Source organism: Gastrolobium bilobum, unplaced genomic scaffold (genome assembly GCF_033153095.1).
Source record: "Gastrolobium bilobum isolate Gb01-03AN ecotype WA unplaced genomic scaffold, APGP_CSIRO_Gbil_v1 utg16477, whole genome shotgun sequence".
NCBI classification, from domain to species: Eukaryota; Viridiplantae; Streptophyta; class Magnoliopsida; order Fabales; family Fabaceae; genus Gastrolobium; species Gastrolobium bilobum.
The window spans coordinates 144213-162531 of record NW_026897272.1 but is presented as its reverse complement, the minus strand read 5'-3'; the positions used below and the strand labels follow the sequence as shown (position 1 = coordinate 162531).

Genomic DNA, 18319 nt, shown 5'->3' with positions numbered 1-18319 from the left:
TTTTCAAGTTGATGTCACCAAAGACCTTTCTATTCCATCTTCTAATACTGGGAATAAACCTTTGAAGCATGTAAGGCATATCAAAGCTGGTATCCCAATGAGCCTGCAATAGATTTGGGAAATTAGTATGATCCTACCAAGCTGCCAGAAACCTAAATGGCTTCTTACCCCCCAGAGAGACACTAGTTTCCAAGTTGACCCATAATGGATTATGATCCGACAGAACTCTAGGAAGATGACAAACCTGAGCATTATCAAACATAATCCTCCACTGAGAATTCGCAACCACTCTATCAAGCCTTTTATAAACCCTACGATGGTTGATCCATTTTGGCCCCTGCCATGTGAAGGGAGATCCAGTGAACTCCAGACTACAAAGGTTGCAATCATCCAAAATAGCAGCAAAAAATTCACATTTCGAAGGGGTAGGGGGAGAGCCTCCAGATTTCTCCACTATGCTAGCAATTTCATTGAAATCACCCCCCACTAACCAAGGTTCATTGATAGTTCTGCTAATATTTAGTAAACTATCCCACAAATGACTTATTTCTGATTCCCTTGGACTTGCATACACAGCTGCACACAGGAAAGATCTATTACATTTCATAGTGATATTCAAATGAATCATCTGACTATTTTGATCTTTGATCTCCACATGACCCCAAGTAGAAGACCAAACCAACCAAATTCCTCCTGAAAAACCATTAGCTTCTTCGACCCAATATTTATCAAATTTAAGCTTTTTCATCAGAGCAACACATGTACTACTGTCCGTTCTTGGTTCAAGCAAGACAACAAATTTCAATCTATGCTTATTAACTAAAGATTTAAGGGTACGACCCATATCTCTTTTGGCAGCCCCTCTACAGTTCCAAAATAGAACAGTCATTAAAAACCAACATTTGAATTAGCAGGGTTTAGGAGTACCTGCTTCTCTAGAATGTTCCTCTCACCAGACAAAGTCCTATTATCATAATCCTGAACACCGAGTTGTAAACCACTAGTATCTCGTGCTATCCCTCCTTGGTCTGGCGGTTTGGGTTCCAAAGAGACTTCCACATCCGCCATTTGATGATCATTAAAGGGAAGCAGTATCACTGCTTCCTTTGGACCCTTGCTTTGGATTGAAGGCTGCTCTTCTATAATGTCACCAATATCTATCACCATCTTTTCTGTCGGATCACCCCTAGCACGACCTTGCTTAACTTCTTTTGATTTAACTTTGGCATCCAGGATAGCCACATTGTCCACAATTTCCACCTTGTTATAAGCATCTGTTTCCTTTATGGTGTCCCAAACTACCTTGTAGGCATGAGATGTCTCCACCAATTTAGAATTACTCTTCTGATTTCGCTTTTCCTTTAAATGACAATTCACATCCTGATTCTTCTCCTGGTGCATTTGGGTTTCAGCCACCACCTCAATGTTTGCCATATCCCCTGCCTCAGTTTCCAAGTTCCTTAAAACACCAAATTGAGAATTCTTAGCAATAGGTTCCTTTTGCTTCAACACCTCCTTGCCTTTGGTATCCCCTGCCTTATTAGACCCATCCGCTTAGAACCCCTATATTTATTGGCAAGCATCCAAGGTCCATATCTTACATCCTCCTTTACAGTATGAGTCCCTTCTTCCCTCTGATCTGAGCTTGGTCCCTCGACATCACAAGTCTCATTAGTCCCTTCCTTTGCTGGAGCTTTGCTTTTCTTTGGACAATTGTCAGCTCTATGGCCATATTGTCCACAAGAATAACAAACAATATGTAAGTCCTCATACTCAATGCGTTTCAGCTTGCCTTCTACTTTATATTCTGAACTCCACACAAACCCTAGCAAATCTCCCCCTTGCCAGAGATGTAGTTGCAGCATCAAGCCTAATGAATTTCTCAATCCAGTTTCCAATACTTTTTACAAGATCAGTATTTACATACTCAATTGGGAACTGCGGTAGCCGAACCCAAGCCATAATCCTATTCATAGCTGCTTGATTAGGCTCAAAATCTGGTTCCCATGATCGGATTGCTAAGTAATGATCCATAATAACCCATGGCCCAGCTGTTAGTGCAAAATCCATATCCTTCTTCTCAGAAAAACGCACAAGAAAGAATCCATTTTCAACATCAGTCACCAATAATTTCCCTACTCTTGCCCACATGCTTTCTGATCTCTTTTTCATAAAAGTAAGGGACAACCTCTTACCCAGAAGTTTGACATAAACCGATTGATGCCATAGACGTCACGTTCGCTTCTTAAATTCCTTTGACAGTAGGAAATTGGTCCGCCCATCTTTATCCACTTCGCAAGTGACCTCCGGTAAGCCCTTACCCGCTTCAGTTTCCATTTCTTCTTGATTACCCTATTCCTCATCCTGGATTGCGTCCTCCATTGGCCATTCCCCATTATGCCGCAAGACCATTTCTTTGAGGGACTTTCTCCCCTCCTCCCGTGGTTTCAAAATCTGATCATTGCTAAAGGAGCCTTCACCCCTCTTTTTCTTGCGATTAGATCTGTGGAGATTATCCACTTCTTCCACCGATGGCACTCCCTTTTCCGGCAACGACATTCGACGGCACAACAAACCCTAACACAGCAACCCCTTTTTTTTTTTTTGTAATCATGTAAACTTAAAATCAACTAAGCTGTCACAACTTGAATGTTAAATTGATATATACATATATATATATATATATATATATATTTGTTTACAAACTATACTAAGTATGACTGGTCATACTTTAATCATGCAGTGTACGACCGGTCGTACTTAGTGTAATTTGCAAAAAAGTTTGTAAACGAATCCTATCATATATATATATATATAAGAGATCATTTGACTTTCTTTCCAACTTAAATGCTGATTTATGTCCATCCAACGGTCTATGAAGCACTGACACTTCAAAAACCCTAACGTGTCATGTCTGACACTTTTCGACACTCTGACACTCCAACACGCGTTATAAAAGTTCAAAGGTTGCGTTGTGTTTAGTTTTTAGTTTCAACTATTAGATTCGTTGGATTACGATTATTATTTTATCGAGTTTAATATAAATATTTGGGATATCTTATGTTTCTTTGCAAAATTGATGAATATTATAAGTTTAGTTTCATTTTTTGTTAAATTATTGAATATTAAATATAATATACACTACATAAATTAAAAATGTTATTTAATATCAAAATGTGTCCTAACGTGTCGAAATCTAACATTTTTTAGAATTAACGTATCGGAGTGTCGTATCGTGTCGTGCCACGTGTCGGTATCGGTGCTACATAGCCAACGATTATAGTTTAGGAAGTTATATTAATTAATTGTTAATTACACTATAAATGACAACCGTTGATTTTCGTCCATCAACGACTGAGATGGGGAGTAAGACGGAGTCAAAAGAACCTTCTTCATATATATATATATATATATATATATATATATATATATATATATGGCTTATCGTTTCTCAAGCTGCTTGAGATAATCTTATCTCCGGCTACTAAATCATAACCGTACAAAGATGGATCAATGGTGATAAAGGAAGAGAGAGAAAAAGGGAATCATAACTATTCAAAGGTGAATCAATTGATATAAGAAAATACATAAATATAATGACGTAGTTTTGGGGTAGCCGGAGATGAACTTATCTTAAGCTGCTTGAGAAATATTTTCCCCGTATATATATATAGATATATATTATATCGGTGTCGATGTGAAATTAAAATGTTAAACATCAAATTTTAATTGTTTATTTTGTAAATCAAACGATTATAATTTATTGGGTCACACTTATTAATTAATTATCAATTCTCAATAAATTATAATTGTTAGATTGAGGAAAATCAAAGATTAAAATTTTATATCAAGCTTTTTAACTTGACACAGATGTTAAAAGATCGATTCACATATATAGTTACATCAGAGTTCGAGTTATTTTGTAATTGGTAAAGCAAAATTAAAATTTTCACAATTTAATTTTTAATTTATAATTGATGACTTTAGTCTTTTTATTTCATTTTTTTTTTGCAATAAAGAAATATTTTAAAATTTATTAATTTTTACAAGTAACTTAATCATTTAATAATAGATTTATCAAGGTATACAATGTTATTGAATTTTCAGAATTTCCTATGCATTATCAGACTTTTGAACTTAATCTCAATTTTAAAAATCCAATTTTCAAATTACAAAGAATTCTTGTTTTCTCATATTTGCATTGTGATGTTTACCCGCGGGCTAGCAAGTGCGGAACCCGAGTAGAGATTGTACAGGCCCATTAAAAACGCGAATTACATTTGGGTAAACGCTGCGTGTTAGGGCAACCAGAGCGGGAAAAATGAAGAAGCCATATATACATATACCATACAATAGAGGAAGTAGGAGTGAGTCTACAAGAGATGGCGCCAATCCTTCAAAGCTCTCAGCCATGGGTTGAGAAATAGTAACAACTTTTTCTTTCTCAATTTTAATTTATTACTTCTCTATTTCCTCTATCTCTTATTTTCGCAATTCTAATTTTCAATCACAATCGTATGTCTCAGCCGGCCAAAGCAAGTGAAAGACGTTGCTCACCAAGACGAAGTTGTTCGAGTACTCACAAACACCCTCGAAACCGGAAGCGTAATCACAATTTCTAAATCCCTCTTCTTCTTCTTATACTTCTCAAGATATCTAATTCAATCGCTTCGATCTTGTGTTATAGTGCCCTCACATGCTCTTCTATGGTCCTCCCGGCACCGGAAAAACCACTACCGCACTTGCAATCGCGCATCAACTTTTCGGGTAACGTAACCTAACCTTGTTTAATGTTGTGCAAATAGACCTCTTAAGTGTCTTCAAGTACCTTTAATTCATTTCCTAATATAAATTACAGGCCTGAACTCTACAAGTCTAGGGTGCTGGAGCTTAATGCAAGTGATGACCGTGGGATTAATGTTGTTCGGACTAAGATTAAAGATTTTGCTGCTGTGGCTGTTGGCACTCATCAGCGTAAGAAGTATGCAAAAAATAAATAATCGAATCCTCTTTTGAGGCTGTTGTTCTTTCTTTCTCCCTTCTATGTCTATTAGATTTGTTTAACTTACTCTCTGTTTTCGTGTTCTGATATTTCAGTGGTTATCCTTGCCCGCCATATAAGATTATTGTTCTAGATGAGGCAGATTCAATGACTGAAGATGCTCAGGCATGTTTTCTGTGTTTTTCATCCCTAACTTTGCTTGTTTTTTTTTTTTTTCTTCATAAAGTGCTATGGTTTCACACCACCTGCAATTTGGTGTGCAGAATGCTTTGAGGCGTACGATGGAAACTTACTCTAAAGTTACGAGGTTCTTTTTTATATGCAACTACATTAGCAGGTACCTTGTCTTCCATGATACTATTTACTGATTACTTTCTTTGGTATTTTTAATCTCACGTCTTTAAGGAGTCAATGAGAATTAGAGTGGCCATGATAAGCATGATTTTGATCAATTGGGTACATGTCCAATGTTTTCATAGGTATAAGGTCCGATTCTGATGGATATCTTTCTTTGTGTTGAACTTAACTAAATATTTTTACTGTTTTGATTGTTACATCATTTTTTTTCCAACCTGCAAGAAAATTACTAGGATATCTTTATTTGTTTTTTGGGTAATTACCACACTAATATCATCCTCAAACAGTGAGGATTTCCCTCTTTGTAAGTTTCATGTCAAGCCTGTTAATAAATAATAATGCTAAAATAATTTTTGATATAGTCTTTTTGTCCTTTGTCCATGTCAATGCTTTATCAAGGATTGATGGTACATTGATTTTATACGTGACAAGGTTGTCATTTTTTGTAGGATTATAGAACCACTTGCTTCAAGGTGTGCAAAATTCAGGTTCAAACCGCTGTCAGAAGAAATTATGAGCAGCCGAATATTATACATCTGTAAAGAAGAAGGACTCTATCTTGATGCTGAGGTGGGAGCCTTAGAGCTTATATAGTGGTAGTGTTATTCTTAATGGTTTCAACCCTTTGTCTATAGAGTTTTTGTTGACATCATAACAAATTATTTTAAATGCCTTTGCTTCCATAGGCTCTTTCAACCCTGAGTTCTATTTCTCAAGGAGATCTTCGTCGGGCTATCACATACTTGCAGGTGAGAGATGTTTCCTGATTAACATAGTAGGTCTTCGTGGGTAATTTGTTTAACTGAGCCAGTTTCCTTTGAATAATCTGTGTGTATATATCTTTGATGCCTATGATTCGAACTTATTCTGATTGACTCCACCAAACTAGTAACCAAGTTATCTGTGTTAATAATGCTGTTTTTTAGGAAATAAGTAATGTATATAAAACTGTTATTTTTGGTAATGATCCTAAGATAGATTGTTCTGGTGTTGGCAGTTGTTTGATTGTAGGAATCTATGCTTTCACTTTTTATGCTTTTCTAATGCTGGCTCAATGATAAAATTCAATGAAAGATGATACGCGGAGAGTCCATATTACCAGGCTGATAGGAGGGGAGAGCCTCTACGATTAATGGGAGTTATTTGATTGTAGGAATGTATGCTTTCATCTTTATTCTTTTCTAATGCTGACTCGGGAATAAATTCAATGGGAAGATGATGTAGTGGAGAGTCTACCCATGCCAGGCTGATAGGATGGGAGAGCTTCTACTTGAAATGGGAGCTGTGTCACACCAGCCGATAGTGACTCATGCTGTTAACTTAAGAATCATGTTTTCTGATAAAACTTGGTAGAAGAAAGGTGTTACGGCCACTTATTTGCGTCCTGCTCCATCCTTTAGGAAATATTTTCAAATGAGCGTTCAATTAGTTCCATGTAGATTTTGCTTTAACCTTTCATGCATAACTAATTTATTAGAATAAAATGGAATTCTTTTATGCACTATAGTTGGATACAAATGTTGCTATCTCCAAATAATGTTATTTTTTTTGTTAAATCAAGGCAATCTTAAAGTAAAAGGGACTTTATGCTTTATGATTTTACTTTCTATTTCTGCATTTGTGTTAATTTCTTCTTCAACAACAATGTTGTCCAAGCTTTAGTATATGGCATCTATGTATATCCTAGTTATTATTTGAACTAACACAGTATTAATGTTGCAGTCAGCTGCTCGCTTATTTGGATCTTCCATTTCTTCAAAGGATCTGATTTCTGTGTCTGGGGTAGGTTGTGGCACTAATTTCCGGTGGCATGTTCTGTTTCTATTTTCAAAGGGAGCTAAAATATACATTTTAAAGTTGTTTGCATGTCTGATAATGCACATTCTAAGACTTAATGATTGACATAATTATTAGCTAAAGGGCAAGGGATTTGAGTTGCAGTTTGACTTTATTCTTATTATAAAAAATTTCCTTTCTGGCTTTGTAAATTATATGGATAAAAAGTTTTTTCACCGGTTCTAATAGTGTTGTGCCATGATATATATAAGTTCACATCATTGCAGTCTTTTCTGGTCGGCTCAATTGGTTAGCCCAATAAGATAGACCCAATATCAAGGGTCCAGATCACCTCAACCATAACCAACTCTGTTGTGCCAGCGCTGCCACCCATTGCACTGCTATCAGACATCCCAACGTAAGACACCAAATTGTCTTGCGTTGGGGCACTCTCTCCTCCCCTCTTGCCTCCTCGGGCACCAAAATAAACTCTCCCCTCTCATCCTGCCCTTCCTAGCAGCTGTTGTCAGCAGTTGCAAAGTGCCTTGCCTCTGCAAGGCCAGGCTACGTTGGCTATTACCTATAATGTGGTTGATTTGGCTCACTCACCCATTTGATTGGAACCTATAAATACCACCCCCCCCCCCCCCCACACCCCCGGCGTCCATTTTCCACCATGAACACACACAATACCACTGTTTTATTAGCCGTTACTCTATCAACTTGGAGAGCTATTGTAGCCATTCAAACACCACCCTCATGGATACACACTGCAACTGCACCTGGGACTTCTTAATATAGTCTTGGTCTATACCATTGCTGTTAAGGGCACCTCTATAGCGATCATTACACCCTTCGCGGTTACATACGTGGCTCTCTTGCCTCACTAACGGTTCACAGTCTATGCCATTTTGTGAAATATTGAATGTCGACTGATATTGCTTGAAGTGGCTTCCTATGTGGTGGTATCTTCTATTTTGCTGTGTACCACCTTTTTGCATGATTAACTGATTTTCAATTTAAATTGGTTGTGTTTTTTGCGACATAATTTATGGTTATTTTTATGACAATGGACCACTTTTTTTCTCTCCCTTCCTGCTTGTCTTGACTTTCTAAAATATCAATATATCAGGTTGTTCCAGCAGAGGTTGTGGAGGCACTTCTTAAATCATGCAAAAGTGGTAATTTTGATTTAGCCAACAAGGAAGTCAATAATTTCATCGCAGAGGGATATCCAGCCTCTCAGATGCTAACTCAGGTCTTTTTTTGCCAGTTTCATCCTGGAATTCTTGTCAATAACCGTGCTTGCCAAGTTAAGCCTTTTACTGCGGAACTGATTTAATTTTTTTTCCAGTTATTTGAGGCCATTATTGAAGACGACATATCAGATGAACAGAAGGCAAGAATATTCAAGAAGCTGGGTGAAGCAGATAAGGTTACATATGACGCTTTAGTAATTAATATACACAATAATCCTCCATACCTTTTCCTTTTCCTGCTCCTGGATATGATTTTAACGCACAATTCTTTTTTCTGTTGGCTTTTTTAATAGCTTCATGAGTTTGCTTAAATGCATATGCCTATGTTGGGTACAATTCTTAGTTATTGCTTGTGGAATTGCAGTGCCTAGTTGATGGTGCTGATGAATACTTGCAGCTTCTTGATGTGGTCAGCAATACCATGCAAGCTTTTTGTAACATGCCAGAAGGATTTGCATACGAAGGTTAAATATTATATAGTCGGCATGTTAAATCCGGAGGGTCAATTATTCTGCTGCAAAGAAAAAGAAACTCATGAAATTCTGTATAATGAAATCGGACTTGGGCTCCGTTGTTAACTTGCTTTGTGTAGAATTGAATTTTGAAAAATTAATCCTCGGTAATTGCACTCAAGTAACAGGTCCATTAAAAGCAAGTCTTCTAACATAGGACATTCTTAACTACAAACTTAAGGCTGCAGCTGGGAAAATCAATATATAACGGGAGAATTTTGCTGTTTCTGCACTAAAATATTTAAAAGAAAAAATATTTCAGCACTTACTGCATATAAGTTATCTGCATTTATTTTCAAAAAGACATGATATTAAAATCTTAAAAAATTATGAATATAAATACTATTATAACCTTGAGATAAATTAAAAATACAAAAACATTATGATTTCTGTTCTAAAACGATGTCATATTGGACTTACTGCATATAACTTATATGCAGTAATTAGAAAAGGCGAATCCATATTTAAAACAGTTATTATGCACTGCCCTTTCCTTTCAAGTCCTTACTTCTAAAAGTGTTATCTCAGAACGAATTCAATTCAAATTTTGAATTTTTTAGTTCAGCTGCAATTTATTTCGTTTGCGTCTTGTTGATTTAATAATTTTATCAGAACAGAATTTGGTGAAAATAAAATTACTATCTAGAATCATCTTAAACTCTACAGTTAATAATCACAATAGCATTGAGCCAAGGTATTTATCTTGTATTTCCAGTTTTGTATTTCTAATGTTCACATGCCCATGAATAATTCATGAAAATATTGTTCCATTTAGATAATACAAGTCTGTGTATTTATCTTGTTACTGTCTTTTTTTTTTTTTTCGAATACTGTTACTGTCGTTTTTTCTCTCATACAGATGGATATAACATGCATGTGGCCTGTTTGTTACTCAGGAAAATTATTTCGTAACTGTATGATTTTATGAAGCTTTTAATTAATTGAACGGTCAGAACGAGGAAATAATAAGCATGCCGAAGATTATTTCCCTCAGGAAGCAGTAATTGCTGAAAATGAGATCCATAAGTATTCTTTTGCCTCATGATAATGTTCAAGAACATTAACATTATTCATTAATTCTGGTCTTGCATGACAATATTATTATGAGGCATTGAGACTGTTCTAGTATTCATAACCTACAACTAATGTCATTGTTCGGCCTGCCTGGCATCGTCTTACTCAAGAGTCTAGTGGTGCCAAATAGAACTTCCTTTTCCCTTTCAAGTACGAGAAGCGCTTAAATTTGTCCCTATGAAAATGATTACACGTGGTTCAGCACTTCAACTTGTCCCTTTGAAAATGAACCGTTAAATGTCTATTCTTGCGAACCATGTAGAATCTTATTTTCTGGATTTGTTTACCTTTACGGTAAAAAATTTTAATTTATATTCATTATGCGAATGTTGTTAACTTATTTGTCCTTGGTTATTTGAAACACGTTGACTATCTCTTTCCATTTTATTAAAATTAGTTTTATTTATCATTAATTCATTTTAATAAATTAATTCACCTAATTAGAAATCTGTGAAATTGGTTTGTCATTAATGCAAATTGGAATAAAAGTATAAGTAATTTATTGTTATTCTATCAATTTTCGTGCTTGTAATAATACATGTATGTAGGAGATAGGTAATTGCTCCCTTCTGAGCAATCAAGAAGCTAGCATAGAAGCAAGTTCTATGTCTTCACAAGCTCAAACGGTGCTTGTGATGAAAAAGCAAATCCGTTGAAGGCTGTGGCTTAGCCAAAAAGCCAAGAAGAGAATACTTTAGAAATATTAAAAAAAATAGAAGAGATATTGAACGCACAAAAAAAGATCAGACAGCTAGTAGAATCTGAAAAAGATAAAGGAGAAGAAGACATATCTTCACCAATTTCTGGAGACTCCATAGAGACAATTGGAAGACAGAACGTAGAGGACAGAGCCTAGCATTAGACCCTATGGGAATTTTGTCAGAAGAAAAGCAAGTGTTGGCAGAAATTATAACCACAGAAAGTATCAAGAGAATCCTAAATAGTGAATGTCGGCAGGCTATTTTGTAATTATTAGTGTCGGCAGGGTTATGAAATATTGAGTTTTTCTTTTTAAGAAAAAAATTAGGTTTGTCAAAGATTCCTTCTTTTCAACCTGAAGTATCGATGGGGCCCAATGAGCACCCGACTCAGAAAAGAAGAGATTCTCCATTGTATTTTAATTTCGTGTTTCAAGTCCGGTCTATAAATAGATGTAGTATTCAGTTGTAAAATATATCGAGTGAAGTGTGTGCAAGTGTTCTGTGTTGAAAGTTCACAATGTGTCTGTAATCCATCTTCATTTGAAATAAAAGTGTTTTCATTTCTGAAAAAATAATTCTGCTCTTCATTTCTCAGTTCTTTTAGAAGTCTTTCGGGGATTTTCGAAAGGGAAATCCTTCTCCTTTCCTAAGGTACTATCATGTCTTCTTAAAACTTTTTATTTTAAGCCTTTGTATATTCTTCTCCTTGTTAGTTTCTCTTATGTATATATCATATTTTCTCATAATATAAAATGGGTTAGGTAGTCTTGCCCCGTCTAGTATGTTTAACTATTCACCACCCTAGCGGAGCCAATAAGTGACCTGCATAATGGATTAAGATAATGATTAGGTCCATGTAGTTAGGATAAGTGAACAGTAACATAAACTTGCGGATATGATGTAGAGCCTAACTAAAAAAAAAAAGTCTAGAATCAGAGCATGGTAAATAATAGTAAATAATATTTACTATTGATTTTTAAAATTGTTGCACTCACCAATTCATAATTAATGAATCAATATTTCATATGAGGTTTTACTTTACTCAAATATGATAAGCTATTAGTTAATTTTAGTTGTAAGACATACCATAAAAATTCATTTCCGGAAATAATGCACACAAACGCGCATCTTATTTTATAAGTAATTTCAATGCACCTAAAATTTTAGAATCTCATTTTTGATGATTTTTCATTTTATGTCTTACCTGTAAAATTATTTGTAAAACAAAGAGGTCTGTTTGTATGATTGATGAAGAGACACATTAATTATGGATCTTCTAATTTAACATGATTTTATTTTATGTGCTACACTTAAAATTTAATTTGTATAATTAGTGAATTAATTACATAGAGTGAATTAATAATAATAAGCCAAATCTAATTCTAATAATATGTGAAGGAAACATATGCTGCCACATAAGGGCAGAGATCCTCTAAGGGTTAACGTATTTTTATTATACTAGAACAGAAACTAAGTTAGACACAACAACTATAAAAGGTATAAACTTAAAAACTTCGACAAAAAAACCCGATTTTAAACAATTTTTTTTTTCGTGAATATTATCAATTGACTATCATCCTTTGAGGCTGCTATAATAAAAATCATAACCTCGAACATTCAATTGATGCATTGATTGGGGACTCTTTGGCTTATAAGAGACAAAAAGTAACTAAAAATTAGAGAAATTCACGTCCGCTGAAATCGGAGCGATCATTCTTTTCATTTCAAATCCTCACAAGAAAAAATAACACAAAGAGTATATAGGTCCAAAATCTCATTTCTCAAAAGACGATTCAATCTTAAATTTGATATAAAAAAGTCCAAAACACAAAGCTTAGTCACATGGCATGTACTTTGGTTTTCTAATAACGGGAACAAAGTCAACAGCTACTCATATCAAAATGGACCCGTAACAACAAGTGTGGGTCAATCAAGATTCAAGAGTCCCCACTAATCCATCCCTTTAATTTCGCTATTCAGCATATAAATGCACCTTAGTGCTCACAACAACATGCCACACACAAACTAAATGCTTTAGTTTTATGTTTTTTGTTTAAAAAATAGGTTTAGGATACTAAAATTGAAAACAATGAGTGAGAATGATGATTCATTCAAGAAGGCAGGAGCAGTTCCATTCAAATGGGAGATAAAACCTGGGCTCCCCAAAGCCCAACTACAATTCAACCACCAGAAGCCGCGTTTTCTGTCACCGGAATCGCCGTCATTGAAGCTGAGGCCGCCGCCGGTAGGGCAGTACCCATTTTATTCGATGGAGACCCGGAGCCAGTCCTTCCGGTCTACTCCAAGGATCCGGTCTGAGCGATTGCGGTTCGACCGGTCCATTCTTCTTCGAACCGAGAGCGTGTCTTCTACTACGAGTTGTTTCTTGTCGCCTTTTCTTAAGCGACTACTTAGGAGGAAGAAGAAGGTTCCGAAGCAAGTGGTTGAACCCGATTATACATCGGAGCTAGAAACGCTTCCTCGGTGGTCCTTGTCGTCGAGGAAGTCTTTCTCGCCGTTCCGGATCTCAACGTCGTCGTCTTCTGTGGCGTCGTCGCCCCGACCCGTGAGCGATGCTGAATGGGCCGGGTTCGGTCTTTTTTGAAAAGCTAATGTGTTTAGTCATTTTCGGTTTTTATCTTTTGGGGTTTACGTGTGTGTAACTTTTTTTTTTTTTTTTTTGTAAAACGTGTGTGTAATTGGAATCGCACATAATTTTCTTTTCTTCTTAATGGAAAAGGGTCATGCTTATGCTTGTTGGTGTAAATATATATCATTTGCGAATATTGGAATGATCATTGGCTTTTTAGTGAAAAAAAGTGTCTTTAACCTGTATTAATTCTTATGGTTTCGCGTCTCTTTGGATCTCTGTGCTCTCTGTTTTCTAGTAATTTCTTCTCAGTTTCAACTTTTGAATTGAGTTGTACTTTATGTTAAACCGGGACATTACAGGACACACATTATAATATTAAATAATATTTTAAATTTATATAATGTGTATTATGTTTAAGATTTAATAATTTAAATAAAATGATATAAATAAATTTAAAATATCTTAAATATTTATATTAAAATAAAATAATAATAGTAATCTAACGAATTTAATACTTAGAAAAAAAAATGTAACGTAACATAGTTTTTGAATTTTTTTTGAATTTCTTCAATATGTATTGAACTCTTCAATGCCTATTGACGTATCTGAAAGTATCAAAAAAATGTCCATATCATATTTTTTAAAGCATCGGGACAATCATAGACTATACCTGACAATATCGTCTATTTGGATCTACGAATGTTGGTGCGTATTTCAATTGATTAAAATATATATTTACGACCCTTTTTAATTTAATCCTTTTAATTATTTGTAAGATAAAGTTGAAATATCACGTGTTTATTCTAAAATCACTTACTTTTTAATTTTTTTTATTGTGGTTATTTTTGTACAAAGTTCACCTCAACTTTGGTGAAAGTTATATAAATGGGGTTTCATTTTCTCATGCATGTTGCATGAAAATTGAATTCTCATGTTGTGACTCAATCAGTAGTGGATCTCACATTTACTCAATCAGTAATGGATTCCACATTTATTAAGAAAAAAAAATGCACGCAAATCGAAAGATCACAATATGATAATTGAATTATCATGCAATGCAACGAGAAAATGTTTTCCCTATATAAGTTATCTATTTTGCTACATAAACAATAAACTATACACGAGAATAACAAGAGGCTCAAGAAGTCAGGATTGGGTCAAGAATTCAAGATGAAAAAGAAGACAATATTGGTTTTGTAGATTTGCATATTTGTCTTGGGGTTTAATATTTTAATAACGTGTATTTTTATTCCATGAACAATAAACTACCTATGAGAATTGGTGGATATAATGTTGATTTTGTAATTCTAAATCCTTAAAAATTAATAAAATGATTTGGATTGTATGCTGTGATCGATGAGGTTGTTTAGAGTAAACCATATAAGGATTTTTGAACTTTACTGTTACTGTTAGTTTTGTTGTTTGTTTAGTTGTTTTCTTTCTATCGTTACGTGGTTGTGTATTTTCCAAGTTGGTAGACAGGAATGAAAAATAGTTAGCAAATAGGTGTAGTCGTCCGTAGTAGTTGGAGATATTTTCAAGGATTTTTTATTTATTTATATTTCACTTATAATCTCTGTATTTAAATTCATTTTGAGTTGAATATAATATAAAAGAAAATCATTGTTTCATTTTACACGAAATAACTGTCTGATATTTTCTTTACATAAAAAGTTGTGCTATCATTTTTTATTTTAATGAGTGATGGATCCCACCACATTATGTGTTTATAATAGGAAATACTTATCTTTACTAGAGAAATAGAACTCTAATATAAAGAACAATTTATCCAGCACTTATGCATTCACGCAGGGTCCCTTAGCTAAACTCAAATTCCCTTATCAAAAGGTACCAAATGTATGTGAATCATCCTGTTTCTTCCAGAAAAAAGTGTGACTTGTATTAATTGATTGTGTTATTCTGAATAGAAAAGATACAATCTATCTTGCTGAATTTGATCTTTGGATTGAAAAGTTCAGTTTTTCAAGGTCGAGATGAAATCTACTACATCTACCCATTTCGAACCTTCCTTTCAGATCAGATGTGTATGTGATGATCCTTCTACTTATTAACCAGTTCATAGCTATTGGATTTCTGTGACTCCTAAGGAGGTTGTTTTCAGTTTTATTTCTTTCTATTGTAAAAAATTAAAAATGTATGTTTGTTTAAATATATATTTATTTTCCGTTGTTGCCTCTTTCTATAGGCTGTTCTCATTGTAGCTTGGCTCTCTGTTTTTCTTCAGCCATAGACCGAACACTAACAAAATGAAATTAAATTGACATACAGTTATCATAAACTGTATTGCATTTAACGTGCCACTGGTCTAAAATTCTAAATGCTTTTGCTTAATCTAGATCCCTACAAAAATGAACTATGGAGCAATGAAACATTGTTACACCTTTTTATAAGTAATTAGAGAAGCTGAAACAATGAAACAATGCACCGTATATGTGTCATTTTGTTGCTGTTTTCATTCCCATTACCATTGGCAGCTCATAGTAAGTGTTCCGGGTAGGGCCTGGGCCCTGTGGCCCAGGTTACTCTCGGCTTAGGATCTCCAGGTATTCATGTGCCATGGGACAGGATATGAGCCTACCTCGGCCCACCAGCCCGGGACGTAGGTCTACGATCATTTTTTGGACAAGCTGGAAACGTTTCTAACCTTTCTGTGGTGGAATTCTCAAATGACAGACAACATTGCGTCTGTCCGTTTGCACGAATCATTGTAGCATTGGGTTGAATTTATCTGTTTCAATGGATTTTTTGGTTCTTTTAGTCTAGATGACAGTTCTGTCCTTCATTGTATCTAACATATTTCCAATGTTTTTACAGAAATTATGACAGAAATCTTTAGACATTGAAATTGAATGGAGAACTTGTGTCTTTTATTTTATTTTATTTTGTAGACCATTTGCAATGATAGCACTACATCAGTACATTGAGAATGTGTGTAATAGCTCTTGATCATTTGCTTAGTTGAATTTGTCTAGTTTGAAATCCATGACCAAAATACCTAATAATTATAATTTTAATTTACTAAAATTTAAAAATAAATATATTATTTTTTATAGACCTTAAAGAGAAATTTTTATTTTCAAATTTTTATACGGACACGGTGGAGCAACCGAAGAATTGAGCACTCAATTGGTGGCGAAGCAGCAAACGCACAACTAGAGCTGTCAAAATGGGTCAGCCCGACCCATTTAGCCCTAGTCCATGTGGGTTAGGGCCAAAAAGCCCGCAGGGTCAAAAAGCCCACAATGGTATAGGCCCACATGGGCCAAAAGCCCTAAGGGTTAGGGCTAGCCCATGGGCCTTCCAAAAATTTAATATGTATTTTTTTGTTTAAAAAAAATTCATATTTGATATAGCAATGTATCTCAAAAGTCCTTACCTGCATTAAAAATAGATTAAGGAGCAACATTTTCTCATATAAAAAAAAAGTGACAACATATTCTCATAGATTATTGGAACACTAATGAAAACAGATTTTATAGTAATGCAGAGGAAACTAATCTTATATAAAATGACTTGTGTGATCCATATGGGGCAGCAGATTACAATAAGATGTCAACATTGTAACAAAGAAATTAAATGACTAAATCTTCAGAATACCAAGCATTAAGTGAAAAAAGTTAGCATACTTTCCTACAAACTGAATCAAGGCAACAAAATATTCTAATTACATGCATTTCCAGCATTGCTGTCAATGTAAATATTCAAGAATGGAGGCATTGCTATCAATGTAAATTCCAAGCATTGCTGTCAAAAAGTTCAAGAAATTCAGCTGTCATATACTCAAGAATGTATGCCAAATATACAGCAACAGCAGTGGCCTCAACTTTGCGGGATCAATTCTGCACAAAATCAATGTAAATACTAAATATCATCACAATTAAATCAATTAAGCTCAACCTACACATAATCAATGGATCTAAACTATAAATTTCGACTAGCTACTAACAGAAATACCTCTCTAATCTTCAATTTGAACTTCTTGATGCACATTGGCTTGTGATGTTGTTGTTTCATGATCACTAGTATTAGAATCATCTTCATCTAAAACTCATAACCAATTGAAACAAAACTACTAAATTAGACAATCAATCCCTACATAACCAAGCAATATTAAAATATTAAGCATAATAACTCAAAGCATTACCATTAAGATTCTCGAGAAAACCATGCAACCAATTCCTAGTGCAAATCAACATTTGGACATTTTCAGGAAGAGTGGAACTTCTATATTTGGTAAGAACACGCCCACCGATACTAAAAGCCGATTCTGATGCCATTGAAGTAATTGGAATACTTAACACATCTCGGGCCATAATAGAGAGTGTCAGAAATCTATTCTCACTGTGCTTCCAATAATTAAGCACGTCAAAATCCTCCCCATCACCATATTTAGCTTTTGGTTCATCCAAATAAAGATTTAATTCACTCTTACCACCAACAAACATACTTTCATTCTCAAACCTTTCAAACTCCTGCAAAATTTGATATATCAATTATATAAATGAAACAACAATGAAAAAAAATGACTAAATTAGCACGAAAGAACTTACACTTATGTATAATTTTGATTTTTTTGACCTATTGCTTTCACCACTTGACTTGTGCAAGAGATTGGATTTGATGGATGAATGAGAATTAGAAGCACTTGATCCTTTGAGATTGCTCGCATATTCTTCATATAGCTTCTCAAACTTTTCTCTTATATTTTTAACCTTATTTTGGGAGGTAAATGGATCAATTTTTGTGTAACAAAAGCCTAAGAAAACAAGCTTCAAATGCGGGTCAAGAATAGCTCCAAAAGCTAAAACTGTACTATGTTCCTTCCAATATTTGTCAAACTTCTCTTTCATCCTCAGTGACATCTCACTTAAAGTATAATCATCATTATACAAGTTTTCGTTCAGTATGCACTCAATCTTCCAAACTTGTACAAAGTATAAGTTAGAGGTTGGATAAGATGAACCTGAAATCATGTTTGTAGTCTCGTAAAAGGGTTCTAGGAATTCACATATTTTATCTCCTAT

The 18319-nt window shown here is 34.6% G+C and overlaps 2 protein-coding genes across 5 annotated transcripts; both read left to right on the top strand.

The window, feature by feature from the left end:
- The first annotated feature begins 4302 nt into the window (after positions 1-4302).
- On the top strand, positions 4303-9025 carry LOC133305633 (replication factor C subunit 2). 4 transcript variants are annotated; one of them, XM_061505893.1, is made up of 12 exons: positions 4303-4426; positions 4527-4605; positions 4688-4767; positions 4859-4981; positions 5098-5167; positions 5266-5339; positions 5809-5929; positions 6046-6108; positions 7082-7141; positions 8268-8393; positions 8490-8570; positions 8766-9025. In XM_061505893.1, exons 1-12 carry the CDS (start codon positions 4383-4385, stop codon positions 8970-8972), a joined length of 1128 nt encoding a protein of 375 aa, XP_061361877.1. In that variant the 5' UTR covers positions 4303-4382; the 3' UTR covers positions 8973-9025. The 4 variants fall into 4 exon arrangements, with proteins under 4 accessions (XP_061361877.1, XP_061361879.1, XP_061361878.1 ...); XM_061505895.1 differs by having other exon boundaries at positions 4880-4981; positions 8759-9008; XM_061505894.1 differs by having other exon boundaries at positions 8759-9008.
- A 3745-nt stretch (positions 9026-12770) lies between these two features.
- On the top strand, positions 12771-13286 carry LOC133305627 (uncharacterized). Its single transcript, XM_061505886.1, has one exon. The coding sequence runs from the start codon at positions 12771-12773 to the stop codon at positions 13284-13286; it is 516 nt and encodes a 171-aa protein (XP_061361870.1).
- The last annotated feature ends 5033 nt before the right edge of the window (positions 13287-18319 follow it).